The 25,748-nt window shown below is 39.4% G+C and overlaps 1 protein-coding gene across 2 annotated transcripts in view; it reads right to left on the bottom strand.

Moving 5' to 3' along the window:
• The window catches only part of STYX (serine/threonine/tyrosine interacting protein), a 42,713-nt gene extending 18,517 nt beyond the window's left edge, over positions 1–24,196 (bottom strand). For both annotated transcript variants that reach the window (XM_079767851.1, XM_079767852.1), the window contains exons 1-4: positions 23,813–24,196; positions 10,009–10,041; positions 7,849–7,902; positions 4,627–4,724 (exon numbers count right to left, since the gene is read on the bottom strand). In XM_079767851.1, coding sequence (XP_079623977.1) covers positions 4,627–4,724; positions 7,849–7,902; positions 10,009–10,041; positions 23,813–23,869 — 242 coding nt within the window. In that variant the 5' untranslated portion in view covers positions 23,870–24,196. The remainder of the gene's footprint in view (positions 1–4,626; positions 4,725–7,848; positions 7,903–10,008; positions 10,042–23,812) is intronic.
• Positions 24,197–25,748: the final 1,552 nt, after the last annotated feature.

Genomic DNA, 25,748 nt, shown 5'->3' with positions numbered 1-25,748 from the left:
CTCCACGGCCCCGATAGTGCACCGGTGGGGTCCCTTGGCCTGGCCTGCGCCCTCTTGCAATCCCGGACCCATCGGGGGATGTCGGAGAGCCGCAGGCCAGGCCGAGTGACCCCCCCCCACCGGTGCACGAATTCGTGCACTGGGCCTCTAGTCAATCTACAAGCCAATACCCAGTCTAAGGAGAAAGGGTTCTTCCATTAAGAACCTGCTCTGGGTACTAAAAACAAATGTGAAATGATAACATTAATTTTCTCTAATATACATAAGTCTATGTGTGTATATACATAATACACATATACAATAAAGAAATATTTAGAAGGAAATATAACAAAATGTTAACTAAAGTGTATCATCTGGGTTGTGGAATTATGAATGACTTTTTAAATATTTTTCTTGGTAGCATTTCAGTTTTTCCAAAGTATCTATAAAGGACAAGTGTTTCTTTTACAATTAGAAATAATTCGATCTATTTTATTTTTAAAATATAGACATTCATTTTTAAAAACTAGTTTTTATTCACTGAGAAATGTGTACACATAGTCAAAGTCTGTCAGTATAAAAAATACTTGCAATGAAAAATAGATCCCTTTACCATTCTAGACCCTGAATTTCCCTTCGGAAAAGCAATCACTGTCAAGTATCTAGTCTTAGTCCAGAAATTTTCTAGAGATACAAAAATATATAGGGTGTCTGAAAAAATGTATACACACTTTAACAGCTGATAATTCACTTAATTTTCACTCCTTTTCAGGTTTACCTGATTTGAAATAATAGGTGAAGCCAGACTAAGCTTTGAACAAAGAAAATTTATCCTAAAGTGCCACTAGACTGTTTTTATGGGGATACAGAAAGGATAAAGTTTATGTTACAAAACCGGCAACAGCTGACAAATTGAAGGCACACAAATTCCGAAAGAAATTCTGATTCTTGATGTTTGTGATTCCACCACTTTGTATTATCAGCAATGCCTGGACCAGAACAGTCCAGTTTGAAAACATGCATTGACAAAAAAATTATTAATTTCTGTAAACTCTTTTAAATTTTGAAAATGAACTATATGCTAATAAACACTGACTTTATGCTGGGCCAGTGTGGCTCGGTGGTTGAGTGTTGACCTATGAATCAGGAGATCACGGGTTTGATTCCCAGTGAGGGAATATGCCTGGGTTGTGAGCTCGATTCCCAGTGTGGGGCATGCAGGAAGCAGCAGATCATTGATTTTTTTTTTTTTTCATCGTTGATGTTTCTATCTCTCTCCTTCTCTGAAAATAAAATAAACACTGACTTTATAATCATTCAAAGTGCACATACATTTTTTGGGACACTTATTATATGCCTAATGCTTTGTATACATTTTTAAACACACTGAGAGTATACATGGTTCTGTACCTTGGTTTTTCTTTTTTTAATTTTTATTTTTTATTGATTTCAGAGAGAAAAGAAGAGGGAGAGATAGAAACATCAATGATGAGAATCCTAGATCGGCTGTCTCGTGCATGCACCACACTGGGGATCAAGCCTGCAACCCAGGAATGTGCCCTGACTGGGAATTGAACTGTGACTTCCTGGTTCATAGATTGATGCTCAATCACTGAGCAATGCCACCAGGCTGATTTTTCTTTTAATAAATCTTAGAGATTATTCCATATCAATGTACACATAAATATTTTAAAATTTATCTTTATTGAGAGTATTACAGATGTCCCCCTTTGCTCCCCTCCACCCTGCACCTAACCGACCCTAGGCCTTCACCTCACTATTGTCTGTGTCTGAAGGTTATGCATATATACTTATCAGTTCTTTGGTTCATCTCTTCCTGTTCTCCCTCCCCACTTCCCTTTGAAATCTGTCAGTTTGTTCCATGCTTCCTTATCCATGGTCCTATTTTGTTTGTCAGTTTCTTTTGTTCATTAGATCCTACATATAAGTGAGATCATATGATATTTGTCTTTCTCTGGCTGGCTTATTTTGCGTAGCAAAATAACATAAAAACTTCATTCTTTCATGGTTATAGTATTCTATTGTATGTTCACACAATATATTTTACAATGTCTTATACTAATGGACATTCAGATTGCTTTCATTTTTATAAACAATAAAGCAGAGCATTAAAATATTTTTAACATATATGTTTTTATATAGACACAGAATATCTCTAGAATGATATTCAAGGAAGAGTTTTAATAGTAGCTGCCTCCCAGGAGAGAAGTTAGTTATAGAGGAGGAAAGAGACTTACTTTCATTATATACCATTGTTGTACCGCCTGTATTATACTCTTAATTTTAAAAATAAAGTTAAAATAAAGAAATTATAGATTATTAGATGTTCAACAGCACTCACTGTAAGATAAATAAGAGAGGCAAATTAAAATTACATGAAACACCATTTTAATCCAGGAGATTTGGAAAAATTTTTAATGCTTTATAATTCTGTCTAAGAGAGATCCAAAAAGAGTCATTCTCATATACTTCATAGTGGAAATGCAGACTGATCCAACTCACTGAAGGGCAACGTGCAACATCTATTAAAATTTTAAATGCTAATATCTAGCAATTCCACTTCTACAAATTTATTGATATATTCACATATTAATTAAATGACATGAACAGGGAAACTGACTATATGCTATATTAGCAAGTCTGGAAACAATCTAAATGTCCAACAATAGGAGACAGTTGAATAAATTTTAGTGTAGTCATACAATAGATTACTGTACAACTTAAAAAGAATAACGCAGGCCCTAGCCGGTTTGGTTCAGTGGATAGAGCTTTGGCCTGCTGACTGAAGGGTCCCAGGTTTGATTCCGGTCAAGGGCACATGCCAGGGTTGCGGGCTCGATCCCCAGTAGGGGGCGTGCAGGAGGCAGCCAATCAATGATTCGCTCTCATCATTGATATTTCTCTCTCTCCCCTCTCTCCCTTCCTCTGAATGCAATACAAATATACTAAAAAAAAAAAAAAAAGAACGCAGCTTTAAGTAATGATATGAAGCAACCTCCAAAAAATATACAATTTTTAAAAAGCCAGAGTAAAAAAATAGTTTACCTTAGGAATCCTATCTAATAAAGAGGGAATATGCTAATTGACCATCACTCCATCACAAATACGGCTGCATCCACAGCTGAGGACAAGTTCCCATAAGGAACCTTAACGAGCAATCAGCAGGGACCTGAGGCTACGCCCTCCCCCACCCCCGTGGGGCTTGACAGGGGACCTCAGGCCATGCCTCCCACCCAGTGGGGCTTGATGGGGGACCTCAAGGTGCACCCCCAGTCCTGGGTCAGGGAAACTCAGGCCGTGCCCCCGCCCAGCGGGACTTGATGGGAGACCTGAGGCTGCGCCCCCCTCCCGGTGCTGGGCCGGGGGACCTGAGGCTGTGCCCCCCCCCCCCCGCCTGGCGGGGCTTGACGGGGGACCTCAGGCCATGCCCCCCACCCAGCGGGACTTGATAGGGGATCTCAGGCCGTGTCCCCCACCTGACGGGGCTTGATGGAGGACCTCAAGGCATGCCCCCCACCCCAGTCAGGCCACGCCCCCTGCCCGGCAGGGCTTGACAAGGGTGGGACTGGCCTGGTCTGGATCTAGCCCAATTGTGGGGGGCCAGTCGGGTCTGGGTCTCACGCAATTTTGAGGTGCATGTGTGTGTGGGGGGACTTGACTCTGGGTCCCGTGGTATGTCCCAGACTCTGACAGGAGGAAGATTTTCATATACATTTTACTAATTTTCTTTCATCTCTGACACTTCTATTATAGAGAAAGGGCAAATAGCAATATTAAATTATTTCCTCTAATTAATCCCCTTTTAATGTGCATGAATTTTGTGCAACAGGTCACTAGTTTGCTTATATATGTAACATTATTCTGGAAGGATACTTAAAAAGAAGTAACAATTGGATACCTTTAGGAAGGGAATTCAGTCTTTAGAGGATAGAAATAGGGAAACCTACTTTTTGTATACATTATTTCAAACCTTTAGAATTCTGCGTTATGTACATGAATTACTTATTTAAAATATTTTATTTAAAAAAAAATATTTTATTGAATTTTTACAGAGAAGAAGGGAGAGGGATAAAGAGTCAGAAACATCAATGAGCGAGAAACTTCGATCAGCTGCCTCCTGCACACCCCACACTGGGGATATGCCCGCAACCAAGGTACATGCCCTTCTTGGAATTGAACCTGGGACCCTTCAGTCTGCAGGCCGACGCTCTATCCACTGAACCAAACTTGCCAGAGCTAAAATATTTTAAAGGACATCTATTTTTAAAATGATGTGTTGCCGAAACCGGTTTGGCTCAGTGGATAGAGCGTCGGCCTGGAGACTCAAGGGTCCCAGGTTCGATTCCGGTCAAGGGCATGTACCTTGGTTGCGGGCACATCCCCAGTAGGGGGTGTGCAAGAGGCAGCTGATCGATGTTTCTCATCGATGTTTCTAACTCTCTATCCCTCTCTCTTCCTCTCTGTAAAAAATCAATAAAATATATATTTAAAAAAAAAAATGATGTGTTGTACCACCCATCTCTCTGTACAGAAGAAAATCTGATATAATAAAATGAACTTGAATTAAAAACCAGATTACATGTTTGCTACACGTAACATTTTAATAAATAAGAGCAATAATCTTACCTAAATAATTGTTGAAAGTTTGGTTTAATAAAGTTCGCTTCAATATTTTGTCTTATGCATATGATATGGGTTACTCCATGTTTCTGTAGTATAGGTAGCTATAAAAAAAGAAGAGGCAGGGGAGAGAAACAGTTTAAAATACAAACATCATCTTACTGTAACACAGATGTTTGAAAATACACAATTCAACATTAGAATTAATACAGACACATCTGAACTTTAAATAAAGGTGATTAAAGCTAATTTTAAAATAATATAACTGCTGTGGCCAGTTTTTCATTGGTAGAGCATCAGTCTGTGGACCAAAGGGTTGCAGGTTTGATTCCCCATCAAGGGTATGTACTTTGGTTGCAGGTTCCCCACCCCCAGTAGGGTCATGTGTGGAAGGCAACCAATCGATATGTCTCTCTCACATCGATGTTTCTTTCTGTTTCTCTCTCTCTCACCCTACCTTCCTTCCCTTCCACTCTCTCTAGAAATCAATGGGAAAAATAATATAACTTAAATGATCAGCAAGAGATTTCAATGATTCAAGATTAATACGTTAAATGTCCTCAAAAGACTAATGGGACTATTTTACAACTATAATTTTAGAGCTCAATGGGAGCTTAAAGATAATTTATTTGAAAAACAATACTATACAGTGGCTAAAAGCATGGACTTTGGAGTCATAAGAGCCTAAGCTTTATATCCCAGCTCTGCAGTTCAGTTTTATCATGTGAAAATGGGGAAAACACTACCTAGTCACTGAGTGGTTGTAAGAAGTACATAAGATAACACATGTGGTGTTTGGCATAGTGGCTTCAGCATATGTGAAGTGTTTATTAAATAGTAGTTACATAAATTGACTATAATCTGTTTTTCTTTAGAGGGAACTAAGACATAAACAGTTGTTCGACATCACTGACTTAATTAATAATAGTAGTACCAGAGTCCAAATCTCTAGATTACTCCTGGCCTCTCCCAGTATACTTTTTGTACTAGAAGCCAGAATTAATTTATACAATTCATAGAATCTAATGAAACCTTTCAGGGTTTTAAAGTTCTACTAAAGTTAAAAATAGGCAACTCCAAATGTTATCTTCTTATATTCTGTGGTGCTTTTTTGACTTGAATTATAGAGCAATTTAATACAAATCTAGAAAATATCAAATTTTTACTTGCAAGCCATTATAGTTTTCTGTGAATTTATAGATGATGTTATTTTAATAGCTAAAATGTAAATTCTATGAGAACAAGGACTTTGTTCAATGATTCATATTAAGTATGTGTAACAGTGCCTCAAACATAGTAGTGGTTCTATAGTAATGTTTAATAAATGAATGAACAGTTCATGTAGGCATGAGGAATCAGAATAATCTTGAGTCTTCTATGATATTTTAATTCTATAATCCTATATATTTAATTCCCACTTTCTACATTAAATACTCCAGAACAGTAATGCTAATAATTCATGAGAGAAGTCAAAGGATAATTTATATTTGCTATGGACTGAATGTATCCTAAAATTCATGTTGAAGCCCTAACTTCCAAGGTGATGGTATTAGGAGGTATGTCTCTGGAAACTAATCAGATAGACACCTCTCAAGGTTGTTGGCTTAGATGAGGTCATGAGGATGGAGCCTCTATGATGGAATTAGTCCTCTTATAAGAGGAAGAGACATTAGTTTCCTCTCTGTCATGTGAAGATACAGCTAAAAGGCAGCCTTTGGCAAGCCAGGAAGAGGGAACTCACCAAAACCTAATCTTGTTGGCACCCTGATCTCAGACTTTCCATCCTCCAGAACTGTGAGAAATAAATGTCTGTTGTTGAAACCATCCAGACTTTTATTATAGGCACCAAGTATTTTATTATAGCAGCCTGAGCTAATTAAGAAAACAAGGTTTTCAAGTTTTAAATATTAATTTTTGCAGCAAATTTTCCTATGTCTAACAGAGATGAGAGTTATCTTTGTATTTCTAAGTATAACCTGAATAAGAAGGGAGGTAAGCATTTGGTAGGATTAATAATTAATGTTGCATATTCACATTTATCCAACCTAGAAAATGAATTCAACATTCATTCCTTTGTTCACATTTGATCTATGATAATCTGAAGAAGATTTCATATCTATTAATGTGAGGAACTAGAAGACAACATATATAATTGTGGACAAAAAAACAATTTGAAGGCATATTAGGTTATTAATAGTAAAAACAAGCCTGACTATCAAAATAGAATCCACAAGCAATAGCAAACAGAGTACTTTTTACTGTTCAATAGATTTGATTATATAAAACAAATTATGATCTTTTCATACCTACAAACAACAGACAAGTTCTACAAAAGAAATAGTTTAACAGTTACAAAAAGCCTTAATTTGCCCTTTTTACTAAAACTGTATTTGAATCTAATAAAGGATAGGCTTAAATAATGAGTCCTAGAAAAGGAGTTTATTCCCTAAAATTTCTCTATCCTATTAATAAAAGCCTATGTGGTCGTGACGCCCTCACGCCATAATGAGCGATCACCAGGAGGCTGCGTGTGCGCGTGGGTGGGCGGGGGCTTGACGCTGCGTGTGTGGCGCGGAGGTGGGTCCCGCGGCTCCGCACGGTGAGGCTGGGGGACCCTCAGCTCCGGCCTATCTCTTTGGGGCGATCGATCGCGGGGCTCCCGCACTGTGAGAGGTCACAGGCCAGGCTGGGGGACCACTCCCCACTCCAGTGCACAAATTTCATGCACCAGACCTCTAGTTTATATATAGTGCAATACTTTAGAACTTGGAGCATCCAGACCTCTAAAGTCTGGAGAAACAAAAATAAGATTTGAGTCACTTCAATCAAAATGAGTGTGTGTATGTGCATGCACATACAGACAGATACACAAACACACACTCACCCTTGATAAGGAAAGGTTAACTAAAATATCCTTATTTTGGGCTTTATATTTTAGAGGGTAAGTAAATCATTAAATAAAGGTTCACTATTTGGAAATCTTCCAAACACAAGGATTTCATCAGAAAAATAAAATAGAAAACTCATTTATGATTTGTGGTTAAACACTTGAGAATCACTGGCCCAGTAAAATTTGGAAAGAGGCAGTTACTCCAACGTAACAATTACTGTTAACATGCAATTATTTGTGAACTCTCCCTCAAATAAAACTCTTACTACTAAAATAAAAATTACTCCAAAAAAGTGGGTTAATAAAGTCTCTTGATGAACCTAACCTAAAGTTCATACCTTGCTTTTCATAGCGGAAGAATAAGGGCCTAAAAACAATCCAGGTAAAATTTCCTAGAAAAAAAAAAAAATTGAGATATTTACCATCAGCAATTTAAATCTATATAAAATATGTACCATAAAAGTGGATATTGGGTGTTTTCATAGTTATAATAATTTGCTAAAAAGCTTATTATCTAGAGAGCATTTCCCAGGTACAATGAGCAAATGATTGGGAAGAGAAATGAAGATGTGCTTCATATGTCAAACAAGACATTCAAAATTCAAACTTGGTTCTGAATAATACATTCCAGATATTTGAACTTCCACAGTGCTTTTTTCTTCCCTGAGTTTTACTGACAATAGTGCTTTTATAGCAGTTTGGGTAGAATTAATTACATTGTAGGATTATCTTTTACATTAATAAAACACCTCTAATTTTACTTCTATTCTCTGATAAAATCTAGAAATAGGCATAAAGAAAATCTTCCCTTTGAAATTACATTAACCCTTTGCACTCGCTTGCTTTTTTCTCGATTCCTTTATTCTACTCGGGATTTAATTTTTTAAATACCCCAGATTTTACAAAGCACGGCAGTAGAATAAAAAACTGGAGTTTCTTTTCATAGAAACTTATTTTTTTGGATTTTTTTATATTTCAAATTATTGATACATTCAAAGAGTATAAAAAGAGCTGCTACCGATGCTAACCGTGTCGAGACACACTCAACATCCGAGTGCAAAAGGTTAAGCCTTATTCAGCCAAGTCAAAAGAGTACCAGATACAAGATTATAACTGCTATCTAGCCCAGACAGCATAGCTCAGTGTTTGAGCATCGACATATGAACCAGGAAGTCATGGTTCGATTCTTGGTCAGAGCACATGCCTGGGTTGTGGGCTTGATCCCCCAGTGTGGGGCATGCAGGAGGCAGCCGATCAATGATTCTTTCTCATCATTGATGTTTCTATCTCTCTCTCCTTCCCCCTTCCTCTCTGAAATCAATAAAAATATATTTTTAAAAAAGAACTGCTATCTATAGTTAATAATGGAAATAAAGTATAGCAAGTGAAAAAAAGACCAATATCAAATGTTTGCTTATTGACAGTTTCAACAATTAAACTGTCAATTTATGTTGCATTAAAACTTATTCTATGTGAATTCAATCTAGAATGCTTTCAGTCAGGCTGTATCATACCCAAGATACTAACATAGTAGTTCAGTTCTATAGGATATCTTCTGATTTCTTATAACAGCTTCTTGTGAGCAGAAATAACATTTTACTCATCTTTGCATTCCCCACAGCACCAAGTAAAATGCCTCTTAGGTACTCACGTACTTTTAAAAAATGGATTTTCACTAAGAAATAAAAGAAACAGATTTTTAGAAGTAAAAGGATTCCCAGGAACAAAAGATATTGCTTGATCCTAGGTCTAGGAGAGTGACTGTAAATGGTGAGAAATGCAAAAGAAAAGTGAACTGTTAAGAGAATAAGCTATCGCTAAAGTCATTCCATTCAGGGAGAATTTAACTCAGTCTTCTGGAGGAGTTAGTTATGGAAGTTGATTGGAAATCACTAATATAATACATTATATTAGTATCTAAGGTATGATATAGTCCGACTGACAGATGTCCATATACACTGAACTCTCCTGAATGTATCTAAACTAGACAAACAGAACAAACTGCTTTCAAAAGGAATAAAAATACTGTACCAAATTTTTTAGATGCAGAAAAACAAAGTGACTCGTTAAGCATGTACATATATTACTATGTCCATGGTTCTAATCTTAAAAATAAGAACTGCAACAATTCATTTCCCATCTTTTTAAGATCCACAATTAAATTTAAATCTGTTAATATTTAAAAATAGTGATGAACCTACAGATTATGAGTCAACAGATGAGTCACAAAGGATTCAAATCCTACATGAAATTAGGTTATTTAATGATCCTATATAATAAAAGGGTAATATGCAAATTATCCCCTCCACCGGGAGTTCAACCGGAGTTCAACCAGGGGATGGGGCTGGCTGGACAACCTCCCAAGTCCGCCCCCACCTCCTCCTCCCGCCAACCCAATCACCCCGATCCGGGCGGGTCGGCCAGACCCCACCGGTGCACAAATGCACCGGGCCTCTAGTAATATAGGTTGGCTTAAGTAAACAAAAAGGTTGTCATACCTGCATCTCTCGTCTCATAGGGTAGGTCCACTCCTTAAAAATAAAGAAAAAACACAAGAATAAATTAAATAACATTATAAAAAATGTGACCCAATTAAAAGTTAAAGATGTGACATTCAAGCATGTGGAATTTTAAGAAAAGATTATACTTTAAGAATATCCTATATAAATAGCAGATTCAATTGGCTACACAAACACCTGAAAATGTAAGTAACAAGAAACAAGGTATTCTTTAAATAATTGGCCTTCCAAAATTATGATTATATTACTTCATACAATGGATGGAATAGTTCATGAATTATAAGAATAGATATTCCAGAAGTTTCTCCCCCAAATAATCCTCTAAATTACAGATATTAATAGACTTTTTTTTTACATTCATGCCAGCTCAAATCAACTGGCAGTAGATAGCTAAAACAAAGTGTGGAAAAGACTAAGGAAGAAGAGTGTTGTGATCAATAAGCAATATCTGCAATGGATGAAAGAAGAATGGTATATGACAAATATTTGCCATCTCTGATCTAAACTGCCAGATGCTTGTCAAACAGCCTTTCCCATATCTTACTTGGGCTTAAGATTCTGTCTTGTTTAATTCATTTGAAATATACATTTCAAGAAAGCATAGATTTCATTCTGTTTTTGGAATGCAGACCAAGATAAAGAAGTCGGAAAATAATGCAAAATGCCAATGGCAAAGACAAAATATTTTAAAAGTTAAGGAAAAAACAATGAAATGGCAGTAAATTGACATGAAAAATCAAATACAGTACAGAAAGTCCTAATTTATAAATGGATCGCATTCCAAGTTTCTAACTTGATTGCTTAAAACTCAGAATTATAAATAGTAATTAGGTTTCTGAAGTTAAAACTGGAAGTATTGTTGTTTTTTAAAAAAACACACAAACCTTTTATTTTAAAATAATTTTAGGATTACAGAAAAGTTGCAAAAAATTGTATAAGAAATCTCCTTTATCCCGATTCTCCAAGTCAGAAAAGTATTTTTAGCACATAAGTTAGAACTTTTATACACCTATAATGGAAAGGGAGAATACTCCTGCAATGACAGCAGGCTTCTTTTAAAAAAAAAAACACAGAGAAGAAACAGAAAATATATTTTAATATTGAAAACTGGTCTCAGCAATGTAGTAGTAGTAGAAAATTATAATCCTGAGAAACTGTCTATGTAATGACAGTTTAAAAAAGGGAAAAAGCCCAGCTAGTGTGGCTCAATTGATTGAGCATGGTCCCATGCACTAAAAGGTCGCCAGTCCTATTCTTGATCAGGGCACATGCCCAGGTTGCAGGCTTGATACCCAGTAGGGGGTGTGCAGGAGGCAGCTGATCAACTGATGTTTCTTTCTCATCCATGTTTCTGTCTTTCTCTCTCCCTTCCTCTCTCTCTAAAAATCAATAAAAATGTTTAAAAAAAAAAATGAGAGAGAGAGAGGGAGAGAGAACTTGGCCCTGATCCGGTAGTTCAATTAGAGCATCATCCTGATACATCAAGATTGCGAGTTCAAGTCCTGGTCAGGGCACATATAAAAATCAACCAATGAATGCATAACTAAGTGGAACAACAAATCTCCCTCTCCATCTCTCTTTCAAAATCAATCAATAAATTTTTTTTAAATGAGAACTTATGAATATGGACAACAGTGTGGTGATTGTGGGGGAGTGGAGAAGAGGGCATAGAGTGAATAAATGGAAAAATTAAATGAAAAACAACAAAAAAATAAAATTTATCTATGTAAAAAACTAATCTTTAAATGCACAGCTAAATTAACAAGCAAGTTAATCACTACAGATTAGTTTTGCCTGTTTTTTAACTTCTTATAATTGGAATCAACTATTTTATGTCTGGCTTCTTTCATTCCACTTAATGTCTGGGATTCATCCATGTTGTTGTGTATGTCAGTTTTCCCCTTTTTATTTCTGTGCAGTATACTACGGTATGAATATTACACAATTTACTCATTCTCCTGTGGAGCTTTAAGTAGCTTCCAGGTTTTGGCAATTATGAATAAAGATGCTATGAAAATGCTTTTATGTGCCCTTTGGTAGTCATATGCATTCATTTCTCTTGGATATGTAAGTAGCAATGGAATTGCTAGATCCCAAGGGTAAGCCTATATTTGACTTTACTAGACAATGCCAAAAGTTTTCCAAAACCAATTTACACTTCCACCAGCAAGGAATGAAGGTTGTAGTTGTTCCACATCCTCATCACAGTCATATTTTAAATAGCACTGTACATGTGAGAAATAAGACAAAGCCTAGGACTTGCTCAAAGTGAGAAGTCAAATAAAAGATAAAAAGCTGGGCCCCAGCTGGTTTGGCTCAATGGATAGAGCGTCAGCCTGTGGACTGAAGGGTCCCGGGTTCGATTCCTGTCAAGGGCACGTACCTTGGTTGCAGGCTCCTCCCCGGCTCGGGCCCCGGTCAGGGCTCGAGCAGGAATCAAACAATCGATGTGTTTCTCTCACATCGATATTTCTCTGTCTTTCCCTCTCTCTTCCACTCTTTCTAAAAATCAATGGGAAAATATCCTCGGGTGCAGAATAAAAATTAAAAAAAAAATAGAAAGAATGCACACAGGTAAGTTCCAATGAGCTCACAATAAAAAAAAACTGACTAAAAAAAAATGTGGTAGTGGAAATGAGCTACCATGAAAAGCAGATATAACTGAATGACATCCAGACTGCAGACAATGATGAAAAATTCAAAACACATATAGCCATGGCCAGTGAAACTCACTTGGTTGGGGCATCATCTGTACACTGAAACGTGGTGCGTTTGATTCCCAGTTGGGGCATGTAGAAGAGACAACTTATCGATGTTTCTCACATCAATGTTTGTCTGTCTGTCTGTCTCTCTCAAAACCAATAAAGATATCTTCAGGTGAGGATTAAAATAACCCCACACCAAACATTTACTATAATAAGAGAGTAGCAAAAATATGACCATTAATTAAGAAACTAATTTTTAAGAGAGGCAACGGAATATGTAGAAATGAAAAAGTGCAATTGAATTTAAAAATGAAAAAACAGTGGATGAATTAAACAGAAGAAAGGACACAGATAAAGAAAGAATTTGTGAACTGTAAAATAGAAGTGAACTTTCAAATGACCTAAATTCAGAGTTGGAAAGTATGAGGTCTCAGAAGAGGGGAGGAATCAGATTGCAGTGTGCACTCTTTGAAGCACTTAGGGGCAGAAAGGTAGTAACATTCCTGCCTGAGTAGTCAGCACGTATTGTAGCTACACCCAGTGACAGGGCAGCTGTGGTCTAGCAGCCGCCATTGCAAGGAAGAAAGCAAGGCCACTGGATCTTGGCTGCTGCCCCTCACCCACTGGGAGCTGGCAGCAAGAACTAGCAGCAGGGCCCAGAAGAAGCGTAGCAGTATCAGGCTGCAGAGAGCACTATCTGCAGGCTTGAGAACTGGAGAGGCAGAAGCATTCCTTCCAAAGTGGTGGATGCATGCTGGGGCTGGTCCCCATGATGGAGGTCTGGCAGCTGCCATTACTGGGAGAACAAAGCCACAATGCAAAAGCCTGCCTCTCCCAGGCCACCTTGCCCCCACCCATTGCAGCTAAGCCAAGTGGGGGACACCTGGACACCTAGGGCAGGGAAGCAGCTGGTTCCAGGGGACAGCACTGGAATTTCACAGGTTTAGAACCCCATTGCCCACCACATTCCTCCATGGGGGTAGTGCTCTGAACGAAAGGGTCACAGAGGAGATGCCTACTGCCCCAGGGAATAGAGGGCATTTTCGCTTACCGACAGAGATCCAAGAAGACAAAGCAGTGCAAGAGAAAACAAAAACACTTCAGCACAACTTACTGGACAACAAAAAACCTCTTCTTATCGACCTGCTAAATAGAGAAGGATCACTCTTTTTAAAAAGCAGATTGCATTCCCATAAATGCCTAGGCAGAGGAAAAAATCCATCAAATACCATGAAACCAAGGCAACAAGGTATCTCAGAAAGAAAATGAAAACATCTCCTGAAAATAAACTTAAAGGCATCAAAATATATGATTTAAATGACAGAGAATTCAAGATTGCAACTCCTAAAACTCAACGAAATAGAAGAAAACTCAGACAGTTTAGTGAGATAAAATAAAATAGCTCAGTTGGTTACAGCCTTGTTCCGATATGCCAAGGTTGCGGGTTTGATCCCCAGTCAGGGCACATACAAAAGGAATACTTTACCAAAGAGATGAATCTTTAAAGAACCAAATAAGCCCCGCTGGTGTTGCTCAGTGGTTGAGAATAGACCCAGGAACCAGGAGGTCATGGTTCGATTCAGATCAAGGAACATGCCCCATTTGCAGGTCGATCCCCAGTAGGGGGCATGCAGGAGGTAGCCGATTGAGGATATGTCAATGTTTCTATCTCTCTATCCCTTTCTCTCTAAAAATCAATAAAAACATTTTTTTAAAAAGGACCCAATAGTCACTTTCTCTCTTCCCAGGGCACACCCTTCTTTTCAAGTGTACTTTCTTAAGCTCCAAGGGCCCTTCTTTTTGCCTCTGTAACTTGTTTCCTTAACCCATTTCTTCTATGCCTCATTTCTACTACCTCTGTAATTTTCTAAATAAACTTCTTATAACTTGAGTTGTTGACTCTGAATTCTTTCTTTGCAGAACTCAAGAACCAAGGTCCAACTTCATTGTTTTGACAATATCACCAGTTAATGTAAGGTGCCTTATCGCCCTCTCAGTGGGCTAGAGGCACCTCGTGCTTTCAGTCTCCTTTCTTGGAACCTACTCAAGGCGGAGCTAAAGGTTAGGGTCCTTAGCTCCAAGAGCCCTTTCTCTTACAATTTGAAATAAAAATAAAAAAGAACCAAACAGAAATTCTGGATCTGAGGAACTCAATAAACTAGTGAGCTTAGGAAATAGCACTTACCAGATGAAGGAAAGAAATAGTGCTATGGGAGATAGAAATCCAGAAATGATATAGATGGAAGAAGAATAAACTTGAGAGGAAAGAAAAAAAGAAAGTGAAGGAAGGAAGGAAGGAAGGAAGGAAGGAAGGAAGGAAGGAAGGAAGGAAGGAAGGAAGGGAGGGAGGGAGGGAGGGAGGGAGGGAGGGAGGGAGGAAGAATTCTATGAGAACTATCTGACTCCATCAGGAAGAACAATATAAGAATAATTGTATACCAGAAGAAGAAGAGAGGGGGAAAAGAACAAAAAGCCTACTCAAACAAATAGTTGATGAGCCCTAGCCATTTTGGCTCAGTAGATAAGAGCATCAGCCTGTGGACCAAAGGGTCCTGGGTTCAATTCCAGTCAAGGGCACGTACCTTGGTTAGAAACAACCACCCCCCGCCCACCCCGGTCAGGGCTGGTGCAGGAGGCAACCAATCGATGTGTTTCTCTCTGTCTTTCCCTCGCTCTTCCACTCTTCCTAAAAATCAAGGAAAATATCCTCGGGTGAGGATTAACAAAACACAAAAACAAACAAACATACAAAAACCACAAATAGTTGTTAAGAACTTCCCAAACCTATGGAAAGCACTGGATCTTTGAGTCCAAGAAGCAAACAGAACACCTAATTATCTCAACCCCAGAAGGCCTTCTCCAAGGCACATTATATTAAAACTATAAAAAATTAGTGACAGGCCCTGGCCCGATAGCTCAGTTGGTTAGCAGCAGTCGCCAACCTTTCAGACCTCACGGACCACCAGTGGTCCACAGACCATCAGTGGGTGACCGCTAGGTTAGAGCCTTGTGCCGATATGCAAAGGTTGCAGGTTTGATCCCAGTCAGGGCACATAAAAAGAGCAACCAATGAGTGCATAGATAGGTGGAACAACAAATCGATGCTTCTCTCTCTCAAATCAATTTAAAAAAATTTATGGCAAAGAAAGAATTCTCAAGGCAGCCAGGTAAAAGAAGACAGTATACTATAAAGAAAATTCCATTAGGGTTTCAGCAGAAATCCTATAAGCCAGGGGGCAGTGGAATCAAATATTCCAACCATTTGACAGAGAAATTACCAGCCAAGAATAATATATCCAACAAAGTTATCCTTTAGATATGAAGGAGAAATAAAGACTTTTCCAGACATACAGAAGCTGAGTGAATTTATCACCACAAGACTTGCATTATAGGAAATGCAAAGGGGTTTTTCTATTCAAAACAAAAAGACTAAGAGATACAAAACTATGAGTAAGATGACTGACAGACAGAAACAGGAAATTGCAACCCTTATTCAGAAGAGGTACTATACACTTATAAATATGACATAAAAGTTAAAGGATAAGAACATTAAAAAAAGAGAAGACAATTAAAAAATAAACATAAAAGGGGAGGTGGTAAAGGTCTGACTTCTCAAAGGGAAATGAAGGAGCATTCAGAAGAAAAAGAACTGCTGTATATATGAAATTTTCTTTTCTAAAGCCTAATGGTAACCACACTGAAAAAATAATAAATAAATAAATAAATAAAACACACACAGACACATAATATTAAAAAAGAGGAAATAGTAAAAAAAATTTAAAAAATCATAGAATACCACCAAACTAAAATAACAGACAGAAACACAGGGGAAAAGAAACAAAGGAGACACAGAACTACCCGAAAACAAAAAGTATAACAGCTACAGGAAATCCTCATGTATCAATAATCACCTTAAATGTAAATGGACTGAACTCACCAATAAAAAGGCGCAGAATAGCAGATTGGATCAAAAAAACAAAATCCAACAATATGCTGCCTTCAGGAGACACATCTCAGCTACAAAGACAAATATAGACTCAAAGTGAAAGGTAGAAAGTGATACTCCAAATGGCATCCAGAGAAGAGCAGGTGTAGCTGTACTTATATCTGACAAAATAGATTTCAAGATAAAAAAGGTAACAAGGGACAAAGGCAGGCATCCTATCTAATAAAAGAGTAATATGCAAACTGACTGTCACTCCAACACACAAGATGGCTGCCCCCATGTGGACACAAGATGGCCTGCAGGGGAGGGCAGTTGTGGGCAATCAGGCCAACAGGGAAGGGTAGTTAGGGGTGACTGGACCAGCAGAGGAGGGCAGTTGGGAGAGACCAGGCCAACAGGGGAGGGCAGTTAGGGGTGACCGGGCCAGCAGAGGAGGGCAGTTGGGGGCAATCAGGTTGGCAGGGGAGCAGTTAGGCATTGATCAGGCTGGTTAGGGGGTGATCAGGCTGGCAGGCAGAAGCGGTTAGGGGCAATCAGGCAGGCAGGCAGGCAGGTGAGCAGTTGGGAGCCAGCAATCCTGGATTGTGAGAGGGATCCCAGATTGGAGAGGGTACAGGCTGGGCTGAGGGATACACCCCCCCACCCCCGTGCACGAATTTCATGCACTGGGCCTCTAGTTTTATAATGATAAAGGGGACAATACATCAAGAAGACAAAACACTGAGCATAGTGCCTGACAGAATAAGCACACAATAGATGTGCATTTGGTGATCATTGCACAAGATACTATGAATCATTTTTCTTTTTCTTTTTTTTTTAAACAGCCAGCCTTATCTTCCTGAAACAACTTGTCAAGCTGTGAGAAAGAAAAGTGATTAAAGAAATGTATACTTTTTCCTCATCCAAGGATATTTTCCCATTGATTTTTAGAGAGAAAGAAAAAAGAAAAGAAAGAAATGTATACTTTTGAGTTTACCTAAAACAAAAATCTCTAAATTGTGCATGATAAAAGAAGAAAAAAGGGAAAATATATAGGGAAACAAGGTTCTGGAATATCATTTACCAAAAACATTTTGAAGAAAATAATTTTCACTGTCCAATAATTTAAAACATTTTATATCAGATCAAGCAAGAACATATGGGATAGAATTCAAAATTTACCTGAAAATTTAAGTGAAAAACAGGCTTCAAGGAAATGGAAAGGTATTATAGGAGTAAAAAGCAAGTTTAGAGAATGAAAAATTATTCCTATACATAGGACAGATAAGCTCGCATCCTCCTTAAGTGAGTGAGTATCAGGACTTGCTATAAGTATCCTTTGAAACTTAAAAGCTTTCTATCACAGAATATTTCATTTGGAACTATTCTTGATCTCAAGTCTTCCCTCCTTGTTGCCCTAGCCTGGATTACTACCTACCTACAGAACGAATCTTAAACCTTCTTAGTCTACCAATCCTGCTCATGCCTTTGGCATACTGTATCAAGATTTTAAAAGTTATTCATGCTCACAGTCTTGCTCTACCAGACATCCATAGGTCTGAATAGATCTCTAATAACCAAGTCATAATCTCTGCCTGCTCATGCTGTTCCTAAAATCCATCACTTTAGAAATGGTGGTATTATTAATCGGGCAGACTCCTAGTATAACTGTCAATCTATTTTGAGTTAATATTAATTAGAAGAATCAATTTCCCAAATTTTGTTGATTAACCAAGTAGTCCAACTATATTTTTCAAACCAAAGCAAGCCAACTAAGTCAAAATATCCCTAATTGTGAAACACATCTGCTCCTAATAAAAATTAATTCACAAGTGAAAATCCTTCAATCATCAATGATAAAGGGTACCACATATTAAAACATCTTTCATTCTATCTTCTTCTTTCTCATACAAATGCAAAGTTACAGCATCTATAAAACTGCATTTATGGGGCAGAAAAATGTTATAAAAATGTTCAAGGATCCATCAATAAATAAATGGCCCGGCTGGTGTGGCTCAGTGGTTGAGCATCGACATATCAACCAGGAGATCATGGTTCAATTTGCGGTCAGGGCACATGTCTAGGTTGCAGGCTCGTCCCAGTAGGGGGCTTGCAGGAGGCAGCTAGCTGATCAATGATTCTCTCTCATCACTGATATTTCTTACTCTCTCTGTGAAATCAATAAAAATATGTTTAAAAATAAATAAGTAAATAAACAAACCAACAAACCAAAGAATATATGATAAATGAACCAAAAAATATAGGCTATAACCATCCTATATAATAATAGGCTAATATGCAAATCGACTGAACAGTGGAACAACCGGTCGCTATGACACGCACTGACCACCAGAGGGTAGACACTCAATGCAGGAGCTGCTTCCTGGTGGTCAGTGTACTCTCACAGGGGGAGCACCACTCAGCCAGAAGCTGGGCTCACTGCTGGCGAGCCGAGTGCAGCAACAGAGGTGGGAGTCTCTCCCACCTCCGCAGCAGTGCTAAGGATGCCATCAGTTGGACATCCTCCAAGTGCTCTCGGACTGGGCAAGAGCGCAGGCCCGGCTGGGGGCCCCCAACCCCCACCCCCGCCAGTGCATGAATTTCATGCACCAGGCCTCAAGTTAGGTAAATAAAAACTTAATTCTCACTATCAGGTGGATTAAAACATAATTTTTAGAAATGCCAAGATAGATTACAAATACTACAAAGGTCAGGGGAACAACTTAGGGGGAAAAGAATGATCAGAATGCTGTATCTTACCTGGGACATTTCATAAAACAGAAAAATTAGTATTACAGTCTCCTCCAAAAAAATGTAGTTCTCTTGAGAATAAGCCCTTTCCTTTAGTTGCCACCTCTTGCTCAAACTTTGCCAAAAACAAAGGACCAAAGATGTTCACTCAAAAGGGTTGGGACAATATGGGAAGATAGAGAGGCATTCAAGTAAAATGCTTCTATATCAATTTTTCTTAAACCTGCCCACCTTCGTTAGAATTATCTGGCTCCATCTCAGACGAATTAAATCAGAATAGGTGATGGTGGGTCTAGGCATGGCTATTTTTAAAAAGTTCCTTGGGTAATTTTACTCTAAATCAGGTTACAAAAGCACCATTCTAAATGTAAAGGTACTAGGGAAGGGATGCTCAAGTCAGCGCTATTAAGCAAGTCTTATTTTTGATGTTGTACTAAGGGAATCAAAAGATAAAGGGCCCAGGCGATGTGGCTCAGCGTTTGTGCCTGGACCCATGAACAAGGAGGTCACAGTTCGATTCCCGGCCAGGACACATGCCTGGGTTTCAGGCTGGATTCCCAGTAGAGGGGCATGCAGGAGGCATCCGATTGATGATTCTCTCTCATCACTGACCTTTCTACCTCTCTCCCTCTCCCTTCCTCTCTGAAATCAATAAAAACATTTAAGAAAATAAAGAAAAATGGAAAGGTAACATTTAAGTTGCTAACCTAAGATTGAAGTAAATTATATTTCACTTTCTACCTGAAAATAGATTAATTTTTGAATTATAAAACCAACAGTCCTAACTAGGCAACCAATTTTTAAAAAATTAACATTGTAATATTTATTTTTCTTCCTCACATCTAAAAAACTACTATGATCTTGCCACAAAGTAAGAAAGACTCTATCATCAAAACTGTTAAACAGAAAACCACAGGCCCCAAATGGTATCACTCTTGATGAAAGCCAATGATACTAAACCTAGATTGACTACCTGATTCTTTTTTTGTTTGTTTTTGTTAATCCTCACCAGAGGATACTTTTTTCCATTGACTTTTAGAAAGAGTGGAAGGGAGGTAGGAAAGGGAGAGAGAAACATCAATGTGAGAGAGAATCATTGATTGGTTACCCTAACTGGGGCTCAGGATCGAATCCACTAACCTTCTGTGCTCAGGCTACCGCTCTATCTACTAAGAAACAATGGCCAGAGCTAATACTGATTCTAAATGCAGTTTCAACCTCTTCCAGAATCATAATCTTAATCAGTCTGGAATTGATTTTTAAAAATATATTTTTATTGATTTCAGAAAGGGAGATGGAAAGAGAGATAGAACCTGGGGATTGAGTCCACAACCCAGGCATGTGCCCTGACCAGGAATCTAACCTTGACCTCCTGGTTCATAGGTTGCAGCTCAACCACTGAGGCACACCGGCTGGGCCATCAGGAATTTCTTACCTGTCTGATAAGAGCCCCTTTAGAGGAAGGTGTCCTAGCCTGAAATAATTCACTTTTAATTTCTTCATTCCACCTTCATTCTGCCTATAAAAACTAAAAAAGTTGATGGAAATGTCATTATGCGATGCATGCCTACAGTTAACTAGTTGAGTGCAAGGAGAGTGCTGACAACCATGCAGAGGAACACAGTAAATGCAAAGGTACTTACTTAACTGGGGGGGAGGGGGGGGGATGAAAGCATTACAGGAACTGAGATAAGATGAACATAACTAGGGCATACAGAGAAGGAAGCAAGAGGAAGAATAGCTCATAATGAGGTTAGAGAGGCAGGCAGATGCAAGATCACACTGGACCCTCCAGATGATGTTACAGGTTTGAGCTTCATCCTCAAAACAATGGGAAATCACAGTATTTTTAAACAAAGGAGTGCTGATCTTTTTGCAAACTGATCTGAACACAGCTAAATTTTTGCTCATGTAAGAGTAAAATGCTTGGTCTCTGACTCCATCTTGTTCAAGTCTGCGTTGTTTCCGTGACCTTCAGGATAACAGCTCCTGCTTAGTCTTGCCTTTCAAAGCTTTGGGGCACTTTGGACTGGTAACACAAGCACTGACCTATAAAGAATGCCCTGACCAGTATTTCAAGAATGTTCTTAAAGAGATGATAGGATTGTACTTTAGTTTCCATGTAGTGCTTCCTATCTGGAAGACACTAAGCTGGCTGGTCATGCTAACTACATTTAAAACCATTTGACACTTCACATATCTCATTGGAAATTAGTTTATCAGGTTAGCATGAGTAACTACACACCCTATTTAATGGGTATTTAAAGTTTTGTCTGCTCAAAAAGCACTCTCCATCTCCTGTGGAAATGTCTACCGATGATAAACTTCACTATCCTAGCCAAGGAAGCGGGTATATGACCTAGCCTGGGCCCTTCATTATATTTACCACTTCCTGGCTGTAGTGACTGATCCAAAGGATGGGCACATGACCCAAGTTGGGCCAGTCCTCTAGATTTTAAACACTGAAGCGTGGAGAGAAGCGCTTTTATTCCTCAATGTGTAGGCCCCGGAGAAGTTGATGGCCAAACTCCATACCTGTGAAAGAGCCCAAGGAAAAGCAGAGACACTTGGACAAAGGAGGGACAAGCACTGATGAGAGGCAGTGGCAGCTCTGATAAACTATAACACTGTCTAGTCAAGACCCTAAGATTAGCTGCACCTCGAACTTTCTTGATTTAGTTACTTCATGTCTTTTTGCTAAGCTAGTCTGAGTTTTGCAACAAAAAGAGAAGAAACATCTAATGTTATGAAATAAGGAATTAATTGGCTTTCAGTAGGTAGTATCTGTTATCATTATCTTCTAGACTTTAAACATTACTTCTGTCCCACACAGAGAATAAGAAAGCTATATTTCCAGTAAGATTTCATTATTTTTGCAGGGATAACACACATTATATATACAATAAAAGAGTAAATTAAAATCTGTAAACATTTTAAACTGGAAATTTTAGGATTAGAGCAGGGAAGAATTCAGGTCCTCACTTTGTCTTGTGCTACTCTGTTACCATGGACTTATTCTCAGTAAACTGCAATTTCTTCACTTGAAAATTGGGGATGCTCTACATTATTCCTAAGTTTGCTTCCAGTGCTGAAATGACTGAATAATTATGAAGATATAAAAACAAACTCATTTACACTATTCCATGTTAAACAAAGAAAAAAGTTAAATTCACTTTTAAACATAAATTCAACTTTTTTTTCCTCCCCTATTAAGGAGTCTACTCTGGCCCTGGCCAGGTAGCTTAGTTGGTTAGAGTGTCCTCCCCATACACCAAGGTTGTGGGTTCCATCCCTGGTCAGGGCACATACAATAAATCAACCAATGAATGCATAAGTAGATGGAACAACAAATGGATGTTTCTCTCTCTCTCTTTCCCTTCCTCCCCCCCCCCCCTCTCAAATCAATAAAAATGTAAAAAAGAAAAGAATCTATTCTGAAAACATATGCAAATCTCAAGGATCACTACCAGAAGCAAAAGATCCCTCCAAACAAAAAACTGTGAACCCCAAATGAAGATATTCAATAGAATGAATATTTGGTATAAATTGAATGGTCTCTTAAAAACAGAGGTTTTTCCAATTACTTTTAAGATATTGAAAATTAGAAATTTTAGACTTCTTTCTTTCTTGATTGTGCTAAGGCATGCCTTGTCCTGTTACTAATTTAGATTTCAGAAAATTCTAATTTAGTATTCTGCAATACATTTGAAATAAGCAATAGGTGGGGTAAAAAAACAACAACATAAAACTCAATACAAAAGTTAGACGGGGGAAAAGTAAAGTGGGTTATAAAAAGAACCCCAAATTAGAAATCAGGAGACCAAGTTATAAGAATTTTATTATTATACTTCCCTCCAAAGGGCAAGATTTCTGATTTAAGTTTTCAGATTCAAATAAGCCAGCTTTGTAGCTTTGCCTCAAAACAAACAAACAAACAAACAAACAAAAACAACTACTTTGGGGAACTTCCCCAAAGGAGCATTTTGAACGTCAGACCCCGTTATCTAATCCACATGTGGGGCAGGGGCATGTGTCCCACAAGTGAAATCTACGACACCCAAGATATCCCTCAAATTGAGATTAAAAGCAACACTTTCCTCGAATTGCTTTGGCAATAAAAGGGGAACTTAATCCAAGACAAGTCCTCGACGCTGACTTGGGGTGGGGGAGACTGCTTTTGCCCGTCTCATTACATTCACTACCCCAGCCCCAGCCCCTCCGCCGGCGCCTGGGGAGGGCCAGAACAGAGTCGGGGAACGTGCCCACCTGCCCCGAGCGGGAGGCTCCAGCCTGCGGTCCCGGGACGGCGAGAGGCAACAGGGCTCCGGGAGCATCGGAGGCTCCCACGGCTGGGGCCTGGGATTCCCCTCGGCCTGTGCGTGGCGGCCAGGGGCAGACCTACCTCGGCGTCTTCTTTGCACTGCGGGAGCGAGGGAAACTCCAGCTTCACGTCCTCCATGATCCCGGCCGGCGGACTGGTGGGTGGGGTGGGAGTCGAGTGATTCGCCAGCCCGACCGTGGGGCTGGCAGCGGCGGTAGAGGAAGGAGGGCCGGTGGACCGAGGGCTGGCGGGCGGCAGCGGCCTTACAACTGACACACGCAGACCAACGGGTCCCGGCGACTCCGGCGGCGGCGGCGGCGACAGAGGGGCAGAGGAGGGTTGGGCGGCTCATCCCCGGCCGCCATGCTGCTGCGGTCTCCCTCCCCCGGAGTCCTCGCGCCCCACAGGCCGCCCAGACTTGGGTACTACCACGAGCCCCACAACCGTCTTCCCTCTTCCTCCGGCCCTCCCCGCTCCGCCCCAGCCAATCCCAGCCCACGCTCGCCTTCGGCCCGCCCCCCGCGGCCGCCAGGTGTCAGCGCGCCGCCGCCCCGCCCCTTCGCGACAGCGCAGCCGCAGGGGGCGGGGCCTCGGAGGGCCCGTGCGGAGCTCACCGGGTGCGGAGGAGGCGGGGCTGCGGCAGGCGGGAGGGAACAAGTGAAGGTCCTGGGAAAGGCAGTAGGACTATCCAAACCAGGGGGCCCTTTCCAGACAGACGCAAATCTCTTCTTGGGTACAAAAATGGTCAATACATCCCAGCCACCAGTAGCTGGAATCCGAAAGGAAAACCATAGTTTCTCCCTTCTCAGAATCCTGCGCAATCTGTGGTGAGGTTACAACCAAGAGTAAAGAGTAAAGCGTTCATCTTAAAATTATGCTACACAAAAAATGAAACACCCATCACTTTTAAGCAAATTGAAATGGTGGGCTTAGGTATATGACAACTAGAAAATCTCAAGAAATGGCAAATAGAAAAAAGTCCTAAGAAATGGAATTGATAACTCAGTAAATTGTACATAATACTGAAGAAAGGTCTCTTCCTTTAACCTTTTGCACTCGGATGTTGAGATTAAAATTAACTCTTTGAATGTATCAATAATTTGAAATATAAAAAAATCCAAATAAATAAGTTTGTATGAAAAGAAACTCCAGTTTTTTATTCTACTGCCGCGCTTTGTAAAATCTGGGGTATTTAAAAATTAAATCCCGAGTAGAATAAAGGAATCGAGAAAAAAGCAAGCGAGTGCAAAGGGTTAATTTGAAGTGTATGAATATTTCAAATGATGATAAACTTCATGGCTTGCAGTATCTTATAAAAAGGACTCGGAGTAAATACTATATTGTTAATAAAGATTAGGTATATGATGTTCTCTCTGGACCTAGGGAGATATTGTTATCCTTTTTGTATTTAAACAGATGAGGAAAATCCAGATTAGAAGAACCCACACTTAAATATTTAAGGTTTGTATACCAAACTGATTCCTGAAAAAACAACCACCACCAAAATAAAAAAGCAAGTCATTTATTAAATTGCAAATTAACAATGGATAAAGTAAAAAGAATCACATGGATAGTTGACCTAGACCCCCCCAACACAAATATCCTACTACTTTTTAAATTGTCATATTTATGAAACACAGTCAACATATAGACAGAAATGGAACTGTTCAATAGTTTTGAGTTTTAGATGGCTAGCTTCAGCAATCCATTTTTTCTACTATGTAATCTGTTTTCTCTTTTAAAGTTATAAAAAGGCATACAATACGCTGCTAGTTTTGTGATTGTATGTATTAATCCTCACCGGAGGATATTTTTTCCATTGATTTTTAGAGTGGAAGGGAGGGAAGGGGAGGGAGAGAGAGGGAGGGATGGAGGGAGGGAGGGAAGGGGAGGAAGATAGGGAGGGAGGAAGGAAGGGAGGTAAGGGAAGGGGAGGGAGGGAGAGAGGGAAAGGGAGGGAGGGAGGGAGGGAGGGAGGGAGGGAGGGAGGGAAGGGAAGAGGAGGGAGGGAGAAATA

Source organism: Cnephaeus nilssonii (assembly GCF_951640355.1).
Source record: "Cnephaeus nilssonii genome assembly, chromosome: 4".
In the NCBI taxonomy this organism is placed as follows: Eukaryota; Metazoa; Chordata; class Mammalia; order Chiroptera; family Vespertilionidae; genus Cnephaeus; species Cnephaeus nilssonii.
The sequence above is the reverse complement of the archived record's forward strand: the minus strand, read 5'-3'. Positions and strand labels throughout refer to the sequence as shown.